The sequence below is a fragment of the Gadus chalcogrammus genome, chromosome 23 (assembly GCF_026213295.1).
Source record: "Gadus chalcogrammus isolate NIFS_2021 chromosome 23, NIFS_Gcha_1.0, whole genome shotgun sequence".
NCBI lineage: Eukaryota > Metazoa > Chordata > Actinopteri > Gadiformes > Gadidae > Gadus > Gadus chalcogrammus.
In genome coordinates this window covers 14,188,615-14,201,114 of record NC_079434.1, presented here as the reverse complement: position 1 = coordinate 14,201,114, position 12,500 = coordinate 14,188,615, and the positions used below count along the sequence as shown (strand labels likewise).

At 48.5% G+C, this 12,500-nt stretch overlaps 1 protein-coding gene across 1 annotated transcript in view; it reads right to left on the bottom strand.

Moving 5' to 3' along the window:
* Nucleotides 1-12,500, bottom strand: part of ctnnd2a (catenin (cadherin-associated protein), delta 2a) — a 170,026-nt gene that overhangs the window by 25,464 nt on the left and 132,062 nt on the right. The window contains 2 exon segments of the mRNA XM_056584840.1: nucleotides 4,322-4,472; nucleotides 7,897-8,070. Of these exon segments, the coding sequence (XP_056440815.1) occupies nucleotides 4,322-4,472; nucleotides 7,897-8,070 (325 nt within the window).

The following is a 12,500-nucleotide window of genomic DNA, read 5'->3' as shown; positions in this document are numbered from 1 at the left end:
AACAGTGTTTTAGGTGTTCCAACACAGGCGCACATCATCATGTATGTGAAACATCCGGGAGTACATAGAGAGAAAATTATCCTGCTGAAGGATTGCTAGTAGACAAGCACCAGCATATGCCGTGCATTAAGCGGACCAAATGCATCGGATGACTTGAGATCCTCGTGTCATCATAGGATGGCAAAATGAGGGGGAAGTTGTGGGATAAAGGAGGTTAGAAGAGGGGAAAGACAAACAGAACGACAGATGAGGAGGATGGATCGCAGGCAGGCTTCGGTTTGCACCTTCAATCCCATTACAAACAGGTTGTCTGGGAAACAGGGGGCTTACAGGGGGAATTGACAGGCTCTGCTCGACCCCCCGACACATGCGTGCAATCACAAACCCAGACGAGCACACACATCACAGTTTTTTAATAAAAAGGGGTTTTTCTTGTCTTAGGGATCTAGAGGGTTAGGTGTGTTGCTCAGGGATGTCTGAGCAACTGCAGACATTTAGGTTAGCACAAACCATTTTCCCTTCAAGAGATCACCACGTTATCTAGTCAGAGTGCTGTTAGATCTCGGTTCCAAAATAAGCGCATTGGTATGTGCTTTATTTCTGGGTGGTTATTTAGTTAAATTCCCACTTGAAGAATATGGTGACCGTCGGCTAGCGACCGCCGGCTGGTGACTGCCGGCTATCGAGCGCAGGCTAGTGACGACGGCTAGGGACCGCAAACTAGCATCCGCCGTCTACTAGGGACCACCATCTAACAACCGCCAACGGCTAGCTTCCAACGGCTAGTGACTGCCAAATAGCAACTGCCAACTAGCGACGGCTGGCTAGGGACCGTCATCCAGTGACCGGCAACTAGCGATCAATGGCAACTGACCGCCGGCTAGCGACTGCCCGCTAGTGACCGACGGCTAGCGACCACCTGCTAGGGACCTCTGACAAGCGAATGCCAACTAGCAACCACTAACTAGCAACTACCAACTAGCGACCGTCGACTAGCGACTGCCAACTAGCACCCCCCCGGCTAGCGTTCGATGGCTAAGTAACATCCGCTTTCTGTGAACTCTGAACGCAAGCACCCATGTCGCCGATGTGGTGGGCGACAAGCGAAGACGTTGTTAGCCTCTTCCTGTGTCTGCGTTGTGGTAATGTAATTTCCCATGTCTTGAGTCCAACTCCAACTCCTAGACTTACCCTCTTTCCCTCATGCCTGCCTTCCTTCCAGTGAAACTATGACACTGGCGCTGTCGCCGAGCCCAGAGAGCGAGGCAACACTCTCCTCTTAGCTCCCCTCCCCTCCTTACTGTCTTTTCACACAATCTCCCTTTTCTCCACCCAGAGAAAGCCTTGCCAAGCCTACAAAAACTAATCTCCACCTCCACAGTTGCCATGGCAAATGTTTTTTATAGGAAAAGGACACGTTGCAGTTTAACACCAAATGGGGGGCTGGGGCTCAGAAACAGCAGAAAGACAATGTGTAGCAAAAGCCAAATACGGTGCTTTTTCTGGCAATGTGTTGGCCCCTCACCTTCTATCCTGTGCAAGCACATCAAGTCGCACCTTCCCCAGAGCCAGGACTTAACCTGGACAGTACTTGTCCGTTTCAATTGTCCCTCTCGCCCTCTCGCTTCATCTCTCTCAATCTCCCTCTCTGTCTAACCCCAGCTCTGCCTTGTCTGTTTATATTTGTTGGGCTAAATTTTCGCCCCACAGCCTCTTTTCATCCTTCCCCCTTTTGTATAGGTCTGTGTTGTCTGGCTTTAGCCCTCGCGTTAAAACAAAGTGACAATGTTTTGCCCCTCTCTCTCTTCCACCTGCTCTCCCATAAGCTGTCTCTATCTATTTTATCCCAAACTTCCTTTCCCACCACCTCTCCCCGGTTCTCTCGCTCCTCGCCTCTTTCACTTGACATCGAAATACTTAGGGAAGATCATTATCAACTTGGATAACATCGGCAACAATCAATTGCATTCATCATAATTAAATCATCAGACGTTTCAAGGCTGTTAAGTTGCCAAGTTAATGGGTTCATCGCGATCAAACAATGTTCACGTTGGTTCGTTGCTTCTATTGTCAGTTTAACGGTTGTGTTCCTTTGAACTCTAACTTCACAGCAATCACATCTGAACAATGTCTGGTGGCCTAAAGCAGCAGGAAGATATCAAATGACTTGTATGTCATCAGTGTTAACATATAGTGACGTTCCCCAAACGTCAAAAAGATAACATGGAACATTATTAGTATATGGCGGCAACACTTTTCTTTATTTAATCAAGGCTTTATAAAAGCTTATAAGTGTCTAATTAGCCTTTAACGCATCGCTAAGTGCCAGTTAGAAAAGTACCACAGCACAATACTGGCTTGTTGAGCTTTTGCCATGGGCATTCTGGGTAATTCCGTCAGCGTGTCTTTGGCATCCTCAGAGACTGCCAAAGCCTGCCGTCTGAGACCGGGGGCAAGGCGTTGCTATAGAAACCACAGGGCACACCGGGATTGTTGAGATAATCAGAGACACCAGAAAAAGCGAAGGAGAGAGAGAGAGGGAGAGAGAGAGAGAGGGAGAAAGAGTTTTTATATACAAAAATGAAAAACATTTGAACTCTGCACACTCAAACACACACTAACACAAACACACAGAGTTTCCTACTCTTACTAACTGGATAGTGATCCTTAGTAATAGTAATAATGCGTTAATTATTTGTTGCTGCCATTAGCATCCATCAATCCATCTATCTATGGGTAAATCTGTGTAGCACGAGTACATTGTTTTGTGTGCGTGTGCACGCTGTAGCATGCAATGCTGCCACGTGTTCACTTGTGTGGCTGCTGTCACACACCAGGTGTGTTTATCTGTTCTCCATCTATCCCAGCCCGCCTCGCTCTCTCCGCAGAACACAAAGACACTGTTTATTCACGTTAGCCTCCCATTGCCCCCTCCCTCGCCTTACTGGTAGCATCCGCCTCAGTCTTTGAAACACACACCCCGTGTGGCAGCCCGCTACTTGTTATTCATCCACCGCTTCGCTTCTCCTGCCTGCGCAGCGAGGAGAGAGCGGAGGGCGTAGGTGTTAATAGTTGTGACAAGTCGAACATGAAAGCAACACCGCCGCTCCGACGGCAAACTGCCATCACCTGTGAAATTTCTGCCGGGGAATAAGATAATTGAAATATATTTAAAAGAAGAAGTTGGTAAGATGCCCCCGTTTTTTAAGCTGTTGCTATCATTATACCGTTTGTGGTTAACACCATAGCAAACACTTAGGACTCATTTATATAAACGGGTGAAAGCACAAAGGGAATGTCGGCTACGCATTGGCCCACGGGCGTCTTCATTTTCTGTCTCGTTCAGTGTCTAATTTCTTAACCAATCTCGTAGCTCGTAGATATTATATTGCTCAATATTTCACTATTGCCGCCACCTTCTCCAGGCCGCCGAGCCAAATTGCTCCCATCGACTATTACAGTTAGGCACATAACTTACCGTTGACATAGCCGACACTATAATTCTAAAATGCGTTGCATTATCATTGATTGATGAGGTTTAGGGTCGTGCCTTGATGCTGGCAGCGCCCTGACTGTATCATCTCCATCACCCCGGCTTACCCACAACGCAATACTGTATTCTGTATGCTGTCATCCTATCAACTGCCGCCGCTGTGTGTGCATGTGTGTGCCTCTCATCGAGTGCCGACCCAGAAAATAGTGAAAATGAACACTGGATTTAATTTCCTGGGGCGTTTGTTAACTTTATCCTTTCGTTTGAACATGTTTAATGCCGTGTGTCACAAAAGTGTCAAAGCTGCATCTCGGAGGTATCCGTTTCACTCTGGGCGACATGGTAAGGGACTGCAATATTTTATTTTTTGACAAATGACAGGCTACACAATTTAAACAGCATTATGCATCATTTAGACACCCTGTGGATGTTCTAGAGAACATTTTCGTATTCTCACTCTGACTAGAAAAAACACAGAATGGGAGAGAATAATCAACGAGGCGAGGGTCAAAGTTGTCTAATTCAGATTCAACATGCCAAATATATATCTATATATATATATATATTATATATAGATATATTCTCGTCTTCTATAGAGCAAAGAGCGCATGGGGTGGGACCGAACGCCATGGTATTGTCACGAAGCAAGCATTCAGTTAATCCTACTACTTTTCTTTTAATTCCCTTTGCAGCGAAAAGAGTGTCATCTGTGTGCCACTGTCCTGAGGAACCGACACAACCACCCTGTCCCAACCCCACCATCTCTCCATTGCGCAATCCCTGCACCCCCCCCCCCCCCCCCATCACCTCCCCTAGGAAGGAACTCACCGATGAGCTCCTTGTTTCGGACGTCCAGGGCCATGTTACGCAGGGCGGTGGCCACGGCGCACACCACCCGGTCGTTGTCGATCCTCAGCAGCTCCACCAGGATGGGAAGGCCCTTCTCCTTACGCACCGCCGCGCGGATGTACACCGACCACTGGGGAGGAGGAGTAGTGAGTTCGGTGGGAGGGGGTAGAGAAGGAGGAGGAGGAGGACGGAAGAGGGTGAGAAGGATGGGGAAAATGAGGAGGAGGAGGAGGAGTAGTGAGTTTGGTGGGAGGGGGTAGAGAAGGAGGAGGAGGAGGAGGACAGAAGAGGGTGAGAAGGATGGGGGAAAATGAGGAGGAGGAGGAGTAGGGGGGAAGAGGAGGGAGGGTGATGAAGAGTGAAAAGGAGGAAGGAGATGAAGAGGAGGAGGAGAGGGAGGAGGTGGAAGATGGATAGGAGGAGGAAGGGGAGGTGGATGAGAAGAGAGGGGGATGAGGAGGGAAGAGGAGGAGTTGGAAGAGGCGGAGAAGAGGGAGGAGGAAGTAGAGGGGGAAGAGAAGAGTTAGAATGGACAGACAGACAGAATTTGTGTCTGTCAGTGTGTACAGGAAAGACCACGTTCCGTTTGACTTTTGACTCTTGTTAAATTGTGCTTGTGGAAATAAAGAATTAATCAGTGACTAATCCCACCCCGATGTCCGGTCGGGTGTTAATAAAGTATATCTTATCTTGAAAAATCTGTTAATATGACAAAAAGAATAGCCAAATGTTAATTAAATATGTACCTTGTTCTAAGGCTGTACTTCTGCATAGAGTGCATTATATTGGAAAGGGCAGAATTAAGAAGAACGGACAGAGTTTGGGTCTTGGAGTGACCTCAGAAAGGGTCCACGGGCGAGTGCACACTGCAACAAATATCAACTTTTAGACTTTTGACTTTTAGACTTTGTGCTTCCGGAAAATGCAGCACTCCAGTGTCTACTGCCTGCGTCCTCCTTGACCTCGATTCGCTGAAGCGGACCGGATGTCAGCCCCAGGATCCCATGTTTTTTAACACCCCTACACTCATCAGCATCGAAACACACTCACACAAGCGTTCTCCGTTGAGAAACTGTTCTCGCACGACTGCTGAACCAAAGCCCTGCGCTGCAGTGTTAGCCACCATGCTACGTAGCTTACTGCGGCAACAGAAGCAAGGACACTTGTTGCCGGAGGACTGAGAAAACAATGTGAAAATCCAGCTTTATTGATAACCAAGAAGCAGTACCAGACTATTGACGTTGAAGGGCCACAAAGTCTTCTATATGCCACCTACCTTGAATCTCTTTACTTCCCATTCAGTGCCTGAATGTTTTGTACTTGAAACATTAGGGCCGGAGCAGAAGAGAGCGAATCTTATTCAGAAAGGTATCTCGTCTTTACGAAGCAACAACTTCAACAACGCCTGACAGCCCTCCATTAAAACAGAATCTTCCCCAAAAAAACATCGCACTCAACTTTCTGGTTGAAAATTAAAATGAAAACGCAGACAAATTGACCATATTGTCCTGGGAAACTGATTAGCACTTTTGCGGTTCGTCAGACACAGCTGTGAACACCACGCGTTGCAGTTTAGTTTTTTTTTACATAATCAACTGAAAAAATACATTTTTCAGTGTGAGTTGGCGTGAGGAAGGTCCTGGAGCACGGCCAAGGAGAGTGTGTGAGAGCGCCAAGACTAAAGTGGCCCGGAAACACTGTGTCTCCTCACACTGCTACTCTGTTCCGATTTGAATACACACACACACACACAGACAGACGCACACACGCACACACACAAGAACTCAAACACATGCACGTACGCATACACACAGACAAGCATGCAGTCAAACACACACACACAAACACGGTCATGAACACAGCTGTGCAATAACACACAGATGTGACGGTACACACAGACACACACCCAGGCACACACAAATAAACACAGCCATGCAGTAATGCAAGGGTCTGCATGCACACACACACACACACACACACACACACACACACACACACACACACACACACACACACACACACACACACACACACACACACACACACACACACACACACACACACACACACACACTAACCATATCCTCCAAACAGAAAATGTGGATTTCAGGATTCCACCTGCACCACATCATTTCCCCTTTGTTCCCTGTCCCTTCCGATCTACCTCCCTCGTCCATCTCTCCTTTTTCTACCTCGCTCCCCCCCTCTACCCCCCCGTCTCTCCCTGGCTCTATCTATGCCCTGGTAGGAGACGGGGCGGGCCCCAAGGGTGCATGTGGAGGCTCCAAACAAATCTGATTCACATCTTGCCCACGTACTCGCACACACACACACGCACGCACGCACAAACAAACGCACACACACACATCTTCAGGACAGCAGGGAGTTCATCCATGTGCCCTCCTGTGGGACTCTCTCACTCTCCCTCTCTCTCTCTCTCTCTCTCTCTGTCAGACTATGTGTCTCTCTTTCTGTCTGTCTATGTCTCTCTCTCTCTCTTCCGACTCCCTGATTTCCTTGACTCTCTCTCTTCCTCTCCATGATGTAACGTCTTAGTTGAGTCTGGATCTCTGTTTCTGTGGGTGAACCCAGGTTATTGCCCTTTTGTTCACAGTGCCACAATACCACGACTTTATGATGATGTATTAATGCAGCAAGGCCCGCATTAAGCAATGGTAGAAGATTATCTCACATTTACCATTACTTGGGGGACGATGTGAAATTGCTTGTATGCAAATCTAAATTTTACGTTCAAGCAGAAAAGCCAAATGGAACACAATCTTCACTGCACTAAGAATACTCAAATGGACCGTTTTAGGTTTTACCTCAGTAGGAACGGTAGCAGGGAAGTTCAAATGAACTAAACCATATTGCCTTCAATAAATAAGAGTTGATACCTTCCATCGTAATGTACAAAGTTTTCAGTTTCACCCAATTATTTGAACCGAATAGATATTTGCATGAATATATTTTCACTGCTCGTATTTCACACTCGCCACGTTGAATCTGACAAAACCCTCACAAAACCCACAAGTTAATACAACCCTCCTCTCCTTTCACCGTCAAATGTTCAACACCATCCACCTTCGTCCTTTGCAACAAATCACGCGAAAAAATATATAAAGAATGAAACTAAAACGATTCTGAGTGAAACTAAAACGATCATGAGGTTAAACCGACGGAGGCTGTAGATGGAACGCAACACAGGCGAGTTAATATCCCTCCATGCCTCCCCTCCATTTCTAGCCATCGCCCTCTCCCCCTGCACTCAGCCCTCTCCCAACCCCTACCCCCTCGTTCTCCATCCCCCCTATCCGCCACTCTCCCCTATCCTCCTTGTACTCCATCCTCCCCATCTTCCACCTTATACGCCTCCATCTTCACCCATCTTGCACCATACCCTGCTTCACCCTCCCCTCGCTCCACCATCCATCCCCTATCTTCCAACCCTGCCCCTCCTCCATCCTACCTACCCCCCCCCCCCCCCCCCCCAAGCCCCCAGCCCTGCATCCCCACCCCCCCCCCCCCCCCAACTCCCAGCTCTCCATGCCCACCTTCCAGCTGCCGGCGGCCAGGTTCTGCAGCGCCCCGGCCGCGCCCTCCAGCGTGTCCGGGTTGGAGCACTCCGACAGCAGGGTGAGGTAGGGCTTGACGATGGTCGGGTGCCACAGCATCTGCACGCCCTTGGGGGGATCGGTGGCGTCGGGGAAGGGTCCCACGCCGTCCCACTGTGATCACGGAGGGGGGAAAGAAAAAATAGGGAAAGCGTTCGCGTCAGCCTTTGCGAGACAGTACAACTGACAAATTTCGTGGACGTGGACGATTACATTTTTAATTTAAATCTGCTCTCTGGCGTGTGTTTCACAAGTGGCATGACTGTGTGTGTGCGGTAACGGGTCTCCTTGTGCAGCTTTCAGATTGCTTGTGGAGCAGATCAACGCCTCACTACCTGTCTAGCACCGCCAACACACTCCTCGTCACTTTACAGAGTGCAGACTGTATTCATAAATGTATGCATAAGTACTGTGTATTCATAATAATACACTTTTACCACACAGAAACATTCAAAAGGTAGGCAGGAACACAAAATGTAAAATGTAACGTATTTAGTAATGCCAATTTCCTCAGACCTGCGTTACATTGTTAATTATCTTCCCAACACTTTGGCATGAGAAACAAAAGAACACTGATGGCAGGGGTTGAACCACGACACTCAGGAGAACATCGCTTTTTACGAGGCCCTCCATGTCACACCTGAAACACACCACTTTGACACCGCTTCCAGGTGTGGCAGACAAGTTAGAGAACACATCTCGCAGTGACATCTTTCACTGCCAGATTATACTGCCACTATAAGTCTCCCTGATAGTTTCAGAGAGAAGCCGAGAAACTAGAGGCAAGGGTGGTGGTGGAGGTGGAGGCGTTGGTGTTGGTGGTTAAACTTCGGTTATTCCTCTAGCAGCCCGGTGGCAATTAACTCTTCTCACCGCGAGATGAAGCAGCTGCAGCTAAGATTCGCAAAACTCACTACTATGATTATCATCTCCATCAGCGGCAGTGACTATACCCATGTTGGCTGTGGCTGTGTGTGCGTGTGCGTGTGCGTGTGCGTGTGTGTGTGAGGTGCAGAGCGAGCAGGCAGCCTCCCAGAGTGCGAGTGAACGTGGGTTGTGGTCGTGATGTCTCCACTTCTTACAGTATACCGTGACCTATTTCAAAAGTCAAAGAGAACAGGTTGAGCACCCGGGTTAATGGCTTCCTGTCAATCTGCAGAGCGGGAGAGCGATGGTGATGGTGACAGCAAGATGAACAGAGAGAGGGAGTGAGGGTGAATCTGATCTCGGAGAGAGAGAGAGAGAGAGAGAGAGAGAGAGAGAGAGAGAGAGAGAAAACGTGTCTGATTCTAATATCGGGCAATCGGGGAAAACATTTAATTCCGCCCGCTTTGAGTGTGGCATGCGGCTTCCCGCCTCTTCCCATTGCATCTTCCTCTTCATTGTCCTCTCTTCCTCTCGGGGAAAGTCCCTTGATATGTGATCTCTCTGAACACTGCTCCCTCAACTCTCTCATCCCGTGTCTGTTCTCGCTGTTTTTATTCCTTCCTCGGTCCCACCAATCTGTGTACTCTATCCTTTCTTCTGTTTCATCTCTCTCTCTCTGCCTCGATCCAGCCTCACCCCTATCTTTCCGTTTCCCTATCCCTCTCACTTCTCACCGACTACACTAACACAACAAGGCCGCTACCGTCTATCCCAAACCCCCCACAAAACGCACGGTGATATATGTGTGTGTGTGTGTGTGTGTGTGTGTGTGTGTGTGTGTGTGTGTGTGTGTGTGTGTGTACACATATACATGTGGGCATGCATGTATGGGTTGGATGTACAGAGATGTGAGCTTCTCTTTGATCACGCAAATCAAAGGCTTCTGGCGGTTTTGATGTGTAATGTAACACGCAACGTGCTTCCAGATTCCCGGGCCTCAATGGGAGAGAGAGAGAGAGAGAGAGAGAGAGAGAGAGAGAGAGAGAGAGAGAGAGAGAGAGAGAGAGAGAGAGAGAGAGAGAGAGACGTCCTGATTTCAGTGTAATCACAGTCCTCCCTGCTGATTAAGAGGCACGACGCAGCGCCTGCGTGCATGCATGTGTCGGAGCATGTCACAACCGCCCCTTGTGTGTTCAGAGTCCTCGGGAGATTAAATGCGTGGCCGACAAAAAAATAAATAAAAAAATGCCATGCAATTGCAACGAGATGGCATTTTTGCATCCAGTTAACGTGTACGTTTCATATCCGTGTGATGCTATGGATTTACAGAGGAGGAACACATTTCTGCACACAGCAATGCTAAAATAATTGAGTGCAAGGGATTGCACGGAGGTGGCACTATTGAATAATTAAGATATACATTATTTATGGGTTAAACTGTTTGGTCTTCTTGCCAGGGGTCAAGCATATTCAGATGAGTAATGGCGAATATCTACAATATATATCTTATATTATTATCACTTCTTTTTTCCTGGGCTTTCTCCTAAAAAAGCACAGCTGTGTGTATGTGTATGTATGTGTGTGTGTCTTTGTGTGAAAAAGCGTGTGTTTGTGCACAGACTTAAAAAGTGTTTGCAACTGGTAGTGCCCGTGTGTGTGTGTGTGTGTGTGTGTGTGTGTGTGTGTGTGTGTGTGTGTTTTCGCGCAAGTGCACCTGTGTCCATGTGTGTTTGTGTGCACGCACATGCGCGGATCTTCAATTTAGAGTGTTTAGGCTCAGCTCAGACTCCAGTGCAGCAACTTGGCCTTGCCATCTCAACCCTCTAATAAATGATTAAGTAGGGTACATTACAGTCCGCCTGGCTGCCTGGCTGCCTGCCTCTGGCCCTCCCTCCCTCTCTCCCGATAACTCTCCCTCTGCCATCTCCTTCTTTTTTCACTTTTTCTCCATTTGTCCTCCTTTCTCTCTCCGTCTCCCGAACCTCAGATCACACCCATCAGGGGTCTTCACGCTTCGACGCCCCTCTGTTTGGCTCCTCTCCCTCACGCTCTGTCCATCGCTACCCATCCATCTCTGAGTCCTAGCCCACCCCCGGTTCTCCCCCCAGTCGCATGACTGTCTTTTCCACTGCATCTATCTCTGGCACAAGTATGTGACATTAACACATCTTTTCTATCTATCTTTCCATTGATGAGTATTTCCCTGGTCTGTCCCTCCGGACTCCTGCCTCGGGCCGGCGCATCGCGGCCGCGTGCCGTGGTGAACCTGGCCGAGCTCTTCTGACAAGTTGACAACAAGTCTGTGGAGAATGTCAGTGCTTTAATACCGATAGGAATGGGAGAGAGAAGGCGGGAGGCAGGAAGGAAGGGAGACCAAGCCCCGCACGGAGAGGAAGAGAGATACGGATAGAGAGGGAGAGGTGGAGACAGAGAGAGGGAGAGAGAGAGAGAGAGAGTGATACTGAGAGAGAGAGAGAGACTGAGAGAGAGAGAGAGAGAGAGACTGAGAGAGAGAGAGAGAGAGAGAGTGATACTGAGAGAGAGAGAGACTGAGAGAGAGAGACTGAGAGAGAGAGTGATACTGAGAGAGTGGAGAGAGAGAGAGAGAGACTGAGAGAGAGATAGAGAGAGAGAGAGAGAGAGTGGAGAGAGAGAGAGAGAGACTGAGAGAGAGAGAGAGAGAGAGAGAGAGAGAGAGAGAGAGAGAGAGAGAGAGAGAGAGTGATACTGAGAGAGAGGAGAGAGAGAGACTGAGAGAGAGAGAGAGAGAGAGAGACTGAGAGAGAGAGAGAGAGAGAGAGAGAGAGAGAGAGAGAGAGAGAGAGAGAGAGAGAGAGAGAGAGAGAGAGAGAGAGAGAGAGAGAGAAAGAGAGAGAGAGAGAGAGAGAGAGAGAGAGATGAGGTCCAGAGAGAGGGAGATCTCAGACAGCCCCAGAAATCCTGCAAATGATGTGGACTTTGGTTACATTTTGTATGAGTTATTTTTCTTTGGAATCACAAAACATAAGCTAGACTTCAACTGATGACAGAGTCAAAGAGAGTGCGAGACATGCAGCTCCAGAGTCTCCCTTTCCGATGCATTATAGAAGACTATGAAGCTTCTTCAACCGGGCACGCCGAGTACCCTCTGATCTACCCTGGTTTTTCCTCAGCTCCTTCTTCCTTCTGTTCCTTCTATTATTAACCATCGAGGGCCCCTCCGACTCAGAGGCAAGAGGAGAGGAGAGGCTGTAGACGTTTCAAACGCATGGCGCCCCTACGTTTGAAGAGCCACATTGGCTAGGCACTAGTACACTAGACCCTGTGGATAGTTGTAAGTCCACTAGTTACTACCGGAAGGTTGCTAGTTCAATACACGGCTCAGTGTGTCGAGGTGTCCCTGAGCCAGACACCTAACCCTAACTGCTCCCGACGAGATGCCTATCACCTTGCATGGTTGACCTCGCCGTCGATGTGGGAATAAGTGAATGTGCGGATGAAGCTTTGTAAGTCGATTTGGATAAATACGTCTGCAAAATGCTGTAAATCTAAACTAGTACATCGGTCCTACTATGCGATGTGCTAGCACACAAGAGGCTAGGACGCTAGATTGGGAGCGTGTCTATGTTCCCCGGGTCCTATGTTCCCCGGGTCTTATGTTCCCCTCTTTATACGAGACTGGGCGGGGAACATAGGAC